This window comes from Schistocerca americana, chromosome 5 (assembly GCF_021461395.2).
Source record: "Schistocerca americana isolate TAMUIC-IGC-003095 chromosome 5, iqSchAmer2.1, whole genome shotgun sequence".
Classification (NCBI taxonomy): domain Eukaryota; kingdom Metazoa; phylum Arthropoda; class Insecta; order Orthoptera; family Acrididae; genus Schistocerca; species Schistocerca americana.
The window spans coordinates 542,583,882-542,597,636 of record NC_060123.1 but is presented as its reverse complement, the minus strand read 5'-3'; the positions used below and the strand labels follow the sequence as shown (position 1 = coordinate 542,597,636).

General features: G+C 48.8%; 1 protein-coding gene across 1 annotated transcript; it reads right to left on the bottom strand.

The window, feature by feature from the left end:
• Positions 1-503: 503 nt before the first annotated feature.
• LOC124616500 (serine protease hepsin-like) lies at positions 504-13,303 on the bottom strand. Its single transcript, XM_047144811.1, has 2 exons — positions 13,049-13,303; positions 504-692 (listed from the first exon to the last, which is right to left on the bottom strand). Exons 1-2 carry the CDS (start codon positions 13,301-13,303, stop codon positions 504-506), a joined length of 444 nt encoding a protein of 147 aa, XP_047000767.1.
• Positions 13,304-13,755: the final 452 nt, after the last annotated feature.

The following is a 13,755-nucleotide window of genomic DNA, read 5'->3' as shown; positions in this document are numbered from 1 at the left end:
ACTATGAGCACGTAAAAGAAGAAATTAATGAAGCTCACTATCATATATACTTTTTTAATAGATTCGTTGTGTTTTGTGGTTTGTGTTGACAAGAGTTTCTTTAAGAATCAACAGATGCTTCCATTTCTGCTTTCTGATTTCTTTAAGCTGTAGCATGTTCTCTCTCGATCGTTCAAGGCACCACTTAGCAGCATCAGTAGAACGAATCCTATGATTTCGAAAACAGAGTAACACAACCGAGTTGTAAATGTGTTTGAGTATTTGATATTAGACAGCTAAACGTTGGTCTTGCTAGTAATCCAGGCCCGCAGGTTGCCGACGTTGGCGAATACTGTGCCGGAGCTCTCGCAGGCGGCGTACATGCCGAACGAGACGACGCCGACCTGCGTCCCGGCGCTCACCAGCGGACCCCCAGAGTCGGCCTGGCACGCAGCCCGCCCCGCCTCGCCGGCGCACACCATGCGCTGCGTCACCTCGAGCGGCGGCAGCGGCGTCGAGTCCATTTAGCTCTGGCACGCCTGCCGGTCCATGACGCTGAGGTCCACCTTCTGGAGGGTGTCCACCACGCCGCCGTTGAACTGCACCGAGCCCCAGCCGGTCAGCGTGGCAGCGAGGCCGCCAGGTGGGTCGTAATTCGCGGCGGCGAGACTCACAACCTGCTCGGTAGCTCCCAGGGGGAAGGAGTCAGATATCTGAAAACGGTTACGAAACATTCATCTCGCTACTGAATTCACTCTCTCAACTCATACAAATCCCTGGGTGTAGCACGTTGTAAGGATATTAAATGGAACCATGACATTGACATAATTATCGTGGAAATAGATTGGCAAAGTACAGCTCCTTGGTAACAAATTAGGAGAATACATCTATCCAATAAGGAAACAAAACAAGCGAACGACCAATCCTAGAATTACACTACTGGCCATTAAAATTGCTACACCACGAATATGACGTGCTACAGACGCGAAATTCAACCGACAGGAAGAAGATGCTGTGATAACCAAATGATTAGCTTTTCAGAGCATTCACACAAATTTGGCGCCGGTGGCGACACCTACAACGTGTCGACATGAGGAAAGTTTCCAACCGATTTGTCATACACAAACAGCAATTAACCGGCGTTGCCTGGTGAAACGTTGTTGGGATGCCTCCCGTAAGGACGAGAAACGCGTACCTTCACGATTCCGACATTGATAAAGGTCGGATTTTAGCCTATCGCGATTGCCGTTTATCGTATGGTGACATTGCTGCTCGCGTTGGTCGAGACCCAATGACTGTTAGCAGATTATGGAATCAGTGGGTTCAGGAGGGTAATACGGAACACCGTGCTACATCCCAACGGCCTCGCATCACTAGCAGTCGAGATGACGGGCATCTTATCCACATGGCTGTAACAGGTCGTGCAGCCACGTCTCGATCCCTGAGTGAACAGATGGAGATGTTTGCAAGACAACAACCGTCTGCACGAACCGACGACGTTTGCAGCAGCATGGACTATAAGTTCGTAGACGATGGCTGCGGTTACCCTTGACGCTGCATCACAGACAGGAGCGCCTGCGATGATGTACTAAACGACGAACCTGGGTGCACGAATGCCAAAACGTTATTTTTTCGGATGAATGCAGGTTCAGTTTACAGCATCATGATGGTCGCATCTGTGTTTGGCGACATCGCGGTGAACGCGAAGCGTGTATTCGTCATCGCCATACTGACGTATCACCCAGCGTGATGGTATGGGGTGCCATTGGTTACAAGTTTCGGTCACCTCTTGTTCGTATTGACGGCACTTTGAACAGTGGACGTTAAATTTCAGATATGTTACGACCCATGGCTCTATCCTTCATTCGATCCTGCGAAACCGTACATTTCATCAGGATAATGCACGACCGCATGTTGCAGGTCCTGTACGGGCCTTTCTGGATAGAGAAAATGTGTGACTGATGCCCTGGCCAGTACATTTTCCAGATCTCTCACCAATTGAAAACGTCTGTTCAATTGTAGCCGAGCAACTGGCTCGTCACAATACGCCAACTCTTGATGAACTGTGGTATCGCGTTGAAACTGCATGGGCAGCTGTACCGGTACACGCCATCCAAGCTCTGTTTGACTCAATGCCCAGGCGTATCAAGGCCGTTATTACGGCCAGAGGTGGTTGTTCTGAGTATTGATTTCTCACGATATACGCATTCAAATTGAGTAAAAATGTAATCACATGTCAGTGCTAGTTTAATACACTCCTGGAAATGGAAAAAAGAACACATTGACACCGGTGTGTCAGACCCACCATACTTGCTCCGGACACTGCGAGAGGGCTGTACAAGCAATGATCACACGCACGGCACAGCGGACACACCAGGAACCGCGGTGTTGGCCGTCGAATGGCGCTAGCTGCGCAGCATTTGTGCACCGCCGCCGTCAGTGTCAGCCAGTTTGCCGTGGCATACGGAGCTCCATCGCAGTCTTTAACACAGGTAGCATGCCGCGACAGCGTGGACGTGAACCGTATGTGCAGTTGACGGACTTTGAGCGAGGGCGTATAGTGGGCATGCGGGAGGCCGGGTGGACGTACCGCCGAATTGCTCAACACGTGGGGCGTGAGGTCTCCACAGTACATCGATGTTGTCGCCAGTGGTCGGCGGAAGGTGCACGTGCCCGTCGACCTGGGACCGGACCGCAGCGACGCACGGATGCACGCCAAGACCGTAGGATCCTACGCAGTGCCGTAGGGGACCGCACCGCCACTTCCCAGCAAATTAGGGACACTGTTGCTCCTGGGGTATCGGCGAGGACCATTCGCAACCGTCTCCATGAAGCTGGGCTACGGTCCCGCACACCGTTAGGCCGTCTTCCGCTCACGCCCCAACATCGTGCAGCCCGCCTCCAGTGGTGTCGTGACAGGCGTGAATGGAGGGACGAATGGAGACGTGTCGTCTTCAGCGATGAGAGTCGCTTCTGCCTTGGTGCCAATGATGGTCGTATGCGTGTTTAGCGCCGTGCAGGTGAGCGCCACAATCAGGACTGCATACGACCGAGGCACACAGGGCCAACACCCGGCATCATGGTGTGGGGAGCGATCTCCTACACTGGCCGTACACCACTGGTGATCGTCGAGGGGACACTGAATAGTGCACGGTACATCCAAACCGTCATCGAACCTATCGTTCTACCATTCCTAGACCGGCAAGGGAACTTGCTGTTCCAACAGGACAATGCACGTCCGCATGTATCCCGTGCCACCCAACGTGCTCTACAAGGTGTAAGTCAACTACCCTGGCCAGCAAGATCTCCGGATCTGTCCCCCATTGAGCATGTTTGGGACTGGATGAAGCGTCGTCTCACGCGGTCTGCACGTCCAGCACGAACGCTGGTCCAACTGAGGCGCCAGGTGGAAATGGCATGGCAAGCCGTTCCACAGGACTACATCCAGCATCTCTACGATCGTCTCCATGGGAGAATAGCAGCCTGCATTGCTGCGAAAGGTGGATATACACTGTACTAGTGCCGACATTGTGCATCCTTTGTTGCCTGTGTCTATGTGCCTGTGGTTCTGTCAGTGTGATCATGTGATGTATCTGACCCCAGGAATGTGTCAATAAAGTTTCCCCTTCCTGGGACAATGAATTCACGGTGTTCTTATTTCAATTTCCAGGAGTGTATATTTGTCCAATGAATACCCGTTTGTCATCCGCATTTCTTCTTGGTGTAGCAATTTTAATGGCCAGTATGAGTGACTTCCCCAAAAGAACATACATCCCTCATTCATCTAATTGTTACACCTCGATGGGCTATGAATCCAGAACCGTCAGAGAGGCCGCACATTTACGTTCGACCTCCAGCGGGAATCTAAAATTATCGAGCATGGGCGACATGGACAGGACTGCGGGTAAGTCGTGGTGCTAGAAGGGAGGAAGGTAGCGCCAAGGAGTGTGATTAACAGCCGGCCTTGTGGCCGAGCGGTTCAAGGCGCTTCAGTCCGGAACCGCGCGACTACTACGGTTGCAGGTTCGAATCCTGCCTCGGGAGTGTATGGGTGTGAGGTCCTTAAGTTAGTTAGGTTTAAGTATTTCTAAGCTCCAGGGGACTGATGACCTCACATGTTAAGTTCCTTAGTGCTCAGAACCATTTGAAACATTTTGTGATTAACAGTGTTCCGGCACCTGCTGACGACCACCTACTTCTTGTATGGTAACAAATTTTATGAAATGATCGGCGGTATGGCGATGGGCTCTGTGTTGTCTCCATCAGTGGCTAACTTTTTTTAATGGAGATTTTTGAGGAACGTGCATTGAATTCGGCTCCCCTCCGTTCATCCTTATTTTATCGTTACGTTGATGATACACACGCCACACGGCGCCGAAACTTTGGAACCATTCATAGAACACATGAACAGCATACATTCGAACATCTAGTTCACTGTCGCGATGGAGAAGGAAGGAAGACGGCCTTTCTTAGACATTTTAGTACAACGATAGGCGGACGGGCGTCTTGGTCACTCTGTATACCGTAAGCCGACGCATACCGATTTATACCTGAGTCCACAGAGTTTACAACATCCTGCTCAGATGAGAGCCGTTTTGAACACGTTGGTATATAGAGCAAAAACTGTTTCTGACGAGGACCACTTTACGGTCGAGATTAACCATCAGAAGTACGTGTTCCGAAAGAATGGCTAAGGTGCACGCGATATAAAGGCACCATTCTCCAAAAAAGGAAACGTGAAAATGTTGCACACTCACAGGATGAAACACCGATTGCGGTTCACCTTTTTGTGGCGCGATTTCCAGCAAAATAGGAAGAGTCCTACGTAGACGAGGCATAAAGCCGATTTTTCGTCCTCCTCAGAAAGTTATGGAGATGATGCGCCCTGCTAAGGACAATCGCTGACTCAGGGTCCCTGGAGTTTATCATATTCCCTGTTAGTGTGGAAGCAATTATATAGGTCAGACGATTCGTACCGTTTCTGACCACTGTGCAGAACACCAACGCCATATTAAAAATAGAGTACTGGATTAATCGGCAATTGCTGGGCACAGCCTCACGAACAAACATAAAATATTGTTCGATGAAACAAAAATTCTGTCCCATGCCTCCATGTACTGGGATTATGTTATTAAGGAGACTGTTGAAATAAGAATGAGCCAAAAGAACTTTAACCGCGATAGCGAATACCATCTGAGCTGTGCGTGGAAACGAGCGCTTGATGCAGTGAAGCAGCAGAGACGTTCCTTTCAAGGTTTACGTTCCAACGGAAGCGTTGGCGCCACCGGCGCACACAGTGACACCATCTGCGACAGCAGTACGTAATCGCCGAGCAATCACAATGCGACCAATCAGGAGCCGTCCACGGGCTATAAAAAAGGCTACCACAGCAACAGTGATGGCAGCCTTCGACTGCGTGTGGCACGACGGCCTCGCGTACAAAATTTTTGCGCACGGGGTACCGACGTCGCACGTGGTCCTGCTGCGCTCGTATCTCTCGGGACGCACTTTCCACGTCCAAGCAGATGGAGGCACCTCCACCGACCGGCAGATTCGAGCGGGAGTGCCGCAAGGGTCGGTCCTCGGCCCCCTGCTGTACTCCCTATACACCGCCGACGCCCCGCGGGTGGCACGCGTGGATTTGGCACTTTATGCCGACGACATGGCGTTGTTCACCAGCAGCATGAACGCGGCCGAGATGCGCCGTCGCCTCCAGCTCGGATGCGACGTCCTGGGCGCCTGGTCCACGAAATGGCGCTTAAAGTTCAACGCTGCAAAGAGTCAGGCTGTCATCTTCAGCAGAAAGAGGATGCCGCCGGACCTACCGCCGGTCACGATCATGGGGGCCCCCATCCCATGGTTGCGGACCGGCAAATACCTCGGGGTGACGTTGGACAGGCACCTGACGTGGCTGCCGCACGTCCGAGACGTCAGAGGGCGGGCTGTGGGGCGCCTTCGTGCGCTTTACCCACTGCTCAACCCTTCATCGACACTTCCTCCACGCCACGGCCTCACCATGTATCTGTCCCTTGTCCGGCCGGTACTGGAATACGCGGCCGTGGTGTGGGGTAACGCGGCAGCGACGCACATTGCGACGCTCCAACGCGTGCACAATAGGGTGCTGCGACTTGCGCTCCACAAGCCGCCTCGCTACCCGACGAGGCTGCTCCATGAGGAAGCTGGCATCCCCTTCCTGCGGGATCGCTTCCGGCAAATCGCCAGAGTGTTCTACAGCAATGAAGAACAGTCTGGCAGCCGCCTGATTCGTGGTCTGGGCCGCCAGGTCCACCACAGGCCAACGACTCTTTGGCCAGACCTACTGCGAGAGTAATCATCTCTTGCAGCCCGATGTCGAAACGAAGGACGTCACAATGAACGTCGCCCAGTGAGGACAGCTCAACCCGTTAGGTCCCACTGCACCCCAAAGAGGTCACCGCAGGAACAGCAGCTCCGCTGCTTAAACTGCCCCCACACCTGGCATATGTGGCCAGAGTTTTAGAGCGAGCGAACAGTGAAGGCAGTATGTTGCTCCTGACGATGACGATGAAGGTAATCGTCGAAAGTTCGAGATTTTATCCAGAACTGACGCGGCAGGAATACCGAGAACGTTTTACATGTAACAGTGTTTAACGCGTTGCCTAGTAAACAGGAAATCCTAGGTTCAAGTCTAGGTCTGGCACACATTTTCAATCGTCGCTGCTGATTTCGCATAATGTCACGAAGCTGCTGATATCACCATCAATTTCCCTTTCTCCCCCTCCACCTTCAGTACACATGCTATCTTAAAATCTTGGTCAAGGCTGTAGAACAAGTACAAAACAGAACTAACAGTCAATAGTAATTGTATACAAAGAAAAGCAGCTCGAATGGTCACTGGTAAGTTCGATCCATGGGTGAGCGTTGCGGTGATGCTGAAAAAATGAACTGGAAGATACTTGAAGGTAGTGTCCAACTATCCCTTACAAAGATCTATGTGAGGAATCTAGTACTATACTACTGCCTCCCATTAAGGATCACGAAGGCAAGATAAGTCCAGATAGCCTCTTATTTTAAGCAATCAGTCTTCCCACTCTCCATATGTGAACGAAAATTCCAGAAGCCCCAGTGCGCTAGTGGAGGAGGATATTGGTGTTTAACGTCGCGTCGACAACGAGGTCATTAGAGACGGAGCACAAGCTTGGATGAGGGAAGGATGGGGAAGGAAGTCGGCCGTGCCCTTTCAAAGGAACCATCCCGGCATTTGCCTGGAGTGATGTAGGGAAATCACGGAAAACCTAAATCAGGATGGCCAGACGCGGGATTGAACCGTCGTCCTCCCGAATGAGTGCGCTAGTAACTGACACACTGGAAAGAAGTGTGATGCACTTCACAGTGATTTGCTGAGTATAAATGTAAACGTGGATGTAGGTACGATCGATTCCGTGGTCAGTGTCAGTTCCCATTAAAATGTTCTACTTTAGGAACATCTCTCGTAAATATCAGGGCCGGTAATGAAAGTGGCGTTGATCAATGTGCTTAAATTTTACTGCCACACGCATTGAGGAAGTTAATAGTATTCAGTATGAAACGTTTCTTGCTGGAATATAGCATCAACATCTAAAACTTCGCAATGTGGCAATTCTTTACTTGAACAACAGTTCGTCTATGATCCCGCGTAGGAATTTTCTCTAAGGGGTTTCTGGAGCCACGGTATTCTTCCTCTGAGTAGCATCGAAAGTAATGTCTGCTACATGCTGTCGACTGTGAGTCATATAGTAGTAGAAATTCTAGCATTCCCAAGTGAGTCACTACTTATCTCTCGTAATATTTTACTGAATAAATTGACTAAAGTAACGAATTGAAAGAATTCATTTAGAACAGATTTTACGGTCCACGCAGTTTCGTTGCATTTTTAGAAACGACCGATTTCGGTTTCACCATCTTCAGATCTTGTACCTGTGACAAGAGTAACCCGACCAGCTAAGCAGCACGATTTGTGTGTCACGTCAGAAGACAATACCCTGCTATCCATACAATCACATCTGAGGATGGTTTATGTGCAACAGATATTGGTAATTTTATGAAATGAAAAATCTGGGACGAAAGAAATATGTGGAACCTACTGTCTTAAGAAGGGGTATGTTAATAGGACACATCTTGAAGGATTCAGTTTAGGAATGGAGAAAGATGTGGGGAGGGGGCACCCGATAGAGATTATAAACGTATTTCAACATTTGATAATAGTAAGCAGGATGTAGTAAATTTAGGTTTTAGCATTTGTACAGATTTTAAAGACTTGTATAGGATAGACTAACGTGGAGAGTAGCTTCACTCAATCTTCGGACTGAAAACCACAGCAACAACATTGTTAACAAAAGGAATTCAATAAACTGGTGATAATTTTTATGGTGTCTTTCGGTGCCTTTTGATACATGACTTCTATGCAAACCTTACGTATTCTTTAGTGAACATTCGGTAGACCCTGAGAATAGCTGCTTTGGCATCGAGTATCTCAGACTAAAAACTCATCTTGATTTTGTAGAGTTATATGACTACAGAACCAGAATGTGGAGATATACTGCACGTAACTCTAATGAAATGATCGCCGCGGGGCTTTGCACAACCATAACAAATGTGGGTTACTAGTGCTCCGTTTTAGCTATTATCCAGGTAATACTTTGACCGGAGCATTCACTGACTTCTATTATACGTCTTTCGCTATAAATGACAATTTAAAAACCCGGGAAAAATTTCAATCTTAACCTGGATACAAGACCATGCTTCGCTGAACGTCTGAAAGCTGCAAACTACAACAGGAGCAGAAACAACAAACTACAAAATTTTTAGGGACTTTGCGGAAATTCTGCAGCGTCCCGGTGGACTATTATGTACTGGACTGCCTAAACAGTCAACGTGTGAAACTGGTCTATGTCCAAGTGAACAACATTGTGTATTAAATATGGGCCACAATTAGAGGTACAGAGAGCCCTCCGTCTACCTTTTGTAAGCCATATCCCACATTCTGCCACACGAAGATTTACTGCACTTGTTTCATAGCACACGGTTCTTCAAAACCCACAGATACCAATAAATAAGGGAATTAATGAAAACCTGACAACCATTAATTTCAACCCAACATGTGATAGGCTCAAAAGAGTCCAACTGAACATCGAGAAATGCCGTGCTAGTTAACTACACCAGTCAGTTCACGACTGCTACGTGAGACACGGTCAACTAGAAAAGGCCAACTGTGGAAGATGTAAAACTTCATGGCATCTTAAAACTCTCTGCCGGACCCAGACTTCAACCTGAGACCTATTTTTTGTGTGCAAGTGTTCTACTGTTGAGCTACCCTACGTTCCATGAGTGGAACATCACAGTTCCCGTCCAACACATAAGATGACCATACATGAGAGATATCAGAATGATTTTCTGGTGGTGACACCAGATACCATTGACAATATTAACAATTTTAATATCCAATTATGAATTTTCTGTTATTTTCGTTATGATTATCAGCTGTTTATTACTATATTTTTATCTTTTGCACATTTGTTGTAATGTCTTGTGTCTTTTCACTGTTCTTTATTTACGTAACATAGTTTGCGAAGTTTGCCTTTTAAGAAATAAATATTACTGCAGTCCTACTAACGCCCTCCAGTGCATTTTTTTATTACAGAGAGGCTCTCCCATGAAGTTAAGTAAGCCTTCAGCAAGTATGCTTAAGAAATGAAGCTTATCACCAGCACAGCGTATGCTCCCCCAAGGCAAGACTCTAATATTCGCACATTGTAGACGCGCGAGAACAAGCACGAGACGGATACCGTAATCCAGGCGCTCCCCGACACCCGCTGTCTCAGTACCTACGCAACGCCAGTGGCAACAATTACTAGTGAGATAATCGAAGTTTCGAGACGATGTGGCCCATGGGAGGCCTTGCACGTAATGCCAGCTCCCACCCCCAAGATCTGCCATCTCGTAAATAAAAGATGGTAATCCGTCCCGACTGAGTATGTTGGCACAGCCGGTCTTCGAAATGGTCACCGCTGTAAGTGTTCCCACTTCTTTAGCTGAGTGGTCAGCAGGTCTGAATGCTATACCATGCCATGGATCTGTATAGCCAGGGGCCAAGCCAACGTTCTCTCAGCGCTCTCTGCTAGAACCAGCGGTTGCCCTTCAGCCTCCGGTCCAGGATTCCTCACCGAACGGGCTAGGTATTGGCTAGTTCCCGCCACGGTTACGGGGCCTGTGCTTACCGAGAGCCGGCAATCCCTGCCCTTCTGGGCTCGCTGTACCTACTCCCGTCTCCTCTTCCCTCCATCAAGACCTTTCATTATAGTGACATGGCATACTGATTGAATGATTTTTATGATGTAATAACCACACCAGAAAAGTAATAAATTTATCAGTGAGTTCTCGTTTTGTATGTATGTAGTGTCACGTACTCAAGGGGTGAATGTAGGGGAAGCAAACTCAGCAGTCCACTCATGGAAAGGTCCTAGTGGAGGTGGCTTGCCGCTACCCTCCTCAGACCTGTTATGAAGTGTCCAGTCTGCATCTTTGTCTTATGGGTGACTGTGATGGGTGTTTATATAGCGTAGTGAGGTTTACGTTGCCATCAACGAAGTAAATGGGGACGGTGAATCACAGTGCCGGCACATAGCTCACTCCTATCGAAAAACACGAAGAGAGACGCAGAGTGCAAAGTCGCCATCCGACCTTTCAGGCCAAAGTAGGGTTTAGCAACCACGAAGACAGACAGTAGAAACTCTCGCCGTGTACGAGCGGGCATTATCTTGAAGAAAGCAAGCGTAGGATGGCTTACCAGGAAGAGCAGCGAAAGGGAGTTCAGAATATCTTGACGTACCGTTGTGTTTTAAGGGGGTTGCGGATGTAAACCAAAGGGTTCCAGCAGTGAATAGAAGTGACACTGCAGACCATCACGCCTGGTTGTCGGGCCGCATGCCAGATGACAGACAGGATGGTATTCCACTGCCGTCAGAGGCAATCCCAGACCGGACTTCGCTGGTCATCAGGGGTCAGTTGGAAGTGGAGCTCAAGACAGTTCCACTCAAGTCAACGACACTCCAGGCCGAAGACGTTATGGAGACATCCCAGGTGGCAGTGGGATACCAACCTGACTGTCGCCACCATATCACCACCAGGAGTCATGGACTGGGGCGCCCTTTTCATAAGAGAACTCCTTTGGTTGTCATCTGCAGCTCCCTTGCAGTACAGTGGTATGTCAACGAAATTGTACCCCCCACCTTTTTACCCTTCATAGTAACCTACCCTGCGCTTGGATTTCAGTAAAATTATGCTCACCAACAAACGACGAGAGTTTCTACTGCTTTCCTTCGTGCTTGCTAAACCCGATATTGGCCAGCATGAAGCCCAAATTTGAACGTTGGCAACGTTATGTGCAGGGCTTTCCGAACATCTCGGGATTTTTGACAATCTGTAAAGTCAGTTTGACAGATTGTGGCACGATATCTCTCAGGACTATACCCAAAAACTGTCATTCAGTCAGTTCCAAGCCGAAAAACTGTTTGCGTAAGGCTCAGAGATGGACCAACATGTTATTGATTTGCTCAACTGGTGCAGCTCCTTCCCTCGAATTTTTCTGAAATTGTAATCATTTGTTTTCCTGCGCAGGTGCATCACATTTACCGATTTCCACCCCATTCAGATAATTCCCTCATGGTGCGTCGTTTTTTTGTGTCATGGCCTGGATGTACACTACTGGCCATTAAAATTGCTACACCAAGAAGAAATGAAGATGATACACGGGTATTCATCGGACAAATATATTACACACGAACTGACATGTGATGCACTTTCATGCAGTTTGGGTGCATAGATCCTGAGAAATCAGTATCCAGAACAACCACCTGTGGCCGTAATAACGGCCTTGATACGCCTGGGCATTGAGTCAAACAGAGCTTGAATGGCGTGTACAGGTACAGCTGCCCATGCAGCTTCAACACGATACCACAGTTCATCAAGAGTAATGACTGGCGAATTGTGACGAGCCAGTTCCTCGGCCACCATTGACCAGACGTTTTCAATTGGTGAGGTATCTGGAGAATGTGCTGGCCAGGGCAGCTGTCGAACATTTTCTGTATCCAGAAAGGACCTGCAACATGCGGTCTGCATTATCCTGCTTAAATGTAGGGTTTCGCGGGGATCGAATGAAGGGTAGAGCCACGGGTCGTAACACATCTGAAATGTAACGTCCACTGTTCAATGTGCCGCCAATGCGAACAAGAGGTGACCGAAACGTGTGCTGTCTGTGATGCAGCGTCAAGGGTAACCGCAGCCATGGTCTCTGAGCTGATAGTCCATGCTGCTGCAAACGACGTCGAACTGTTCATGCAGGTGGTTGTTGTCTTGCAAACGTCCCCATCTGTTGCCTCAGGGATCGAGATGTAGCTGCACGATCCGCTACAGCCATACGGATAAGATGCCTGTCAACTCGACTGCTAGTGATACGAGGCCGTTGGGATCCAGCACGGCGTTCCGTATTACCCTCCTGAACCCACCGATTCCATATTCTGCTAACAGTCGTTCGATCTCGACCAACGGGAGCAGCAATGTCGCGATAGGATAAACCGCAATCGCGATAGGCTACAATCCGACCCTTATCTAAGTCGGAAACTTGATGGCACCTCCTCACACGAGGCATCGCAACAACGTTTCACCAGGCAACGCTGTTCAACTGATGTCTGAGTATGATAAAGCGGTTGCAATCTTTCCTCAAGTCAGGACGTTGTAGGTGTCGCCACCGGCGCCAACCTTGTGTGAATGCTCTGAATAGCTAATCATTTGCATATCACAGCATCTTCATCCTGCCGGTTAAATTTCGCGCCTGTAGCACGTCCTCTTCGTAGTGTAGCAATTTCAATGGCCAGTAGTGTATAAACCCTTTCCACCAACATATTCGCATCGTTCGCAACTGCAAGAGAATAAATGCAACAGAGCAGACTCACCTGCACTACTGCGATGTCGTGTATAAGTTGTAACTCTCGTGCGACGTAACAGAGGACGCGCTGTGAACGCTGCCGCCGCTTTCACGCGTCGTCGTGCCTACGCGCATGCCCAGCCTGCTCGCGGACGTACGCAAGACGCAGTGGGCGGCAGTGAGAGTCCAGGTCCCGCTAATGATGGAAGCGCCGCAGAAATGGGAGCCATCTTGCAGCAGCGATGCCTGGTAAGGGTAGTCAGAGATGCTGGCATCACTGCCTCCGATGACCCGACCCCGGCCAAGGAACACGGGCCGCGCCCTGGTGGGCAACGCCAGACCATGAGCTAACACGCACACGGTTACAATGAGCGTACGGAGCATGGTGGACCACAAGCGTGCTACGTACACTCCTGTATTGCTCTTCTTATTTTTCACGGCGGGACGGACTCATTAACGCTGATAAAAATCTCCTCCATAAATAGGTGTTCTACATTAAGAGTAGTCACGCGCCTTCCCTTAGATAATTTTGTATGATCACTGCACGACAATACTTCATGATGTTATCGTACTCGATATGAAAACTCCTCAGATGTCAGTCGTCACAACTTAGATAGACCGAAAAATCATTATCAGATGGTAATGACCGCGTGTCAATAATAGACCTTTGATATTAACTCAATTAAATGAAATTAAAAACAAGGTAATCAACATTAATAGTAAATCGACAATTCTCCTCTTAAGTGCAGATGAGATATAGGTCACAGACCTCATTGAAGGCCTCTATGATGGCGAGGAGTTTCTGACGACATGATTGATGAAGAAATGGCAATCGA

Excerpts from the sequence above, each read along its gene's own strand:
- LOC124616500 (XM_047144811.1), bottom strand. The coding sequence starts at position 13,303 with ATGCTCCGTACGCTCATTGTAACCGTGTGCGTGTTAGCTCATGGTCTG. Across the intron at positions 693-13,048 it reads CGAGCAGGCTGGGCATGCGC|ATATCTGACTCCTTCCCCCT; the intron begins GTAGGCACGACG and ends AACCGTTTTCAG.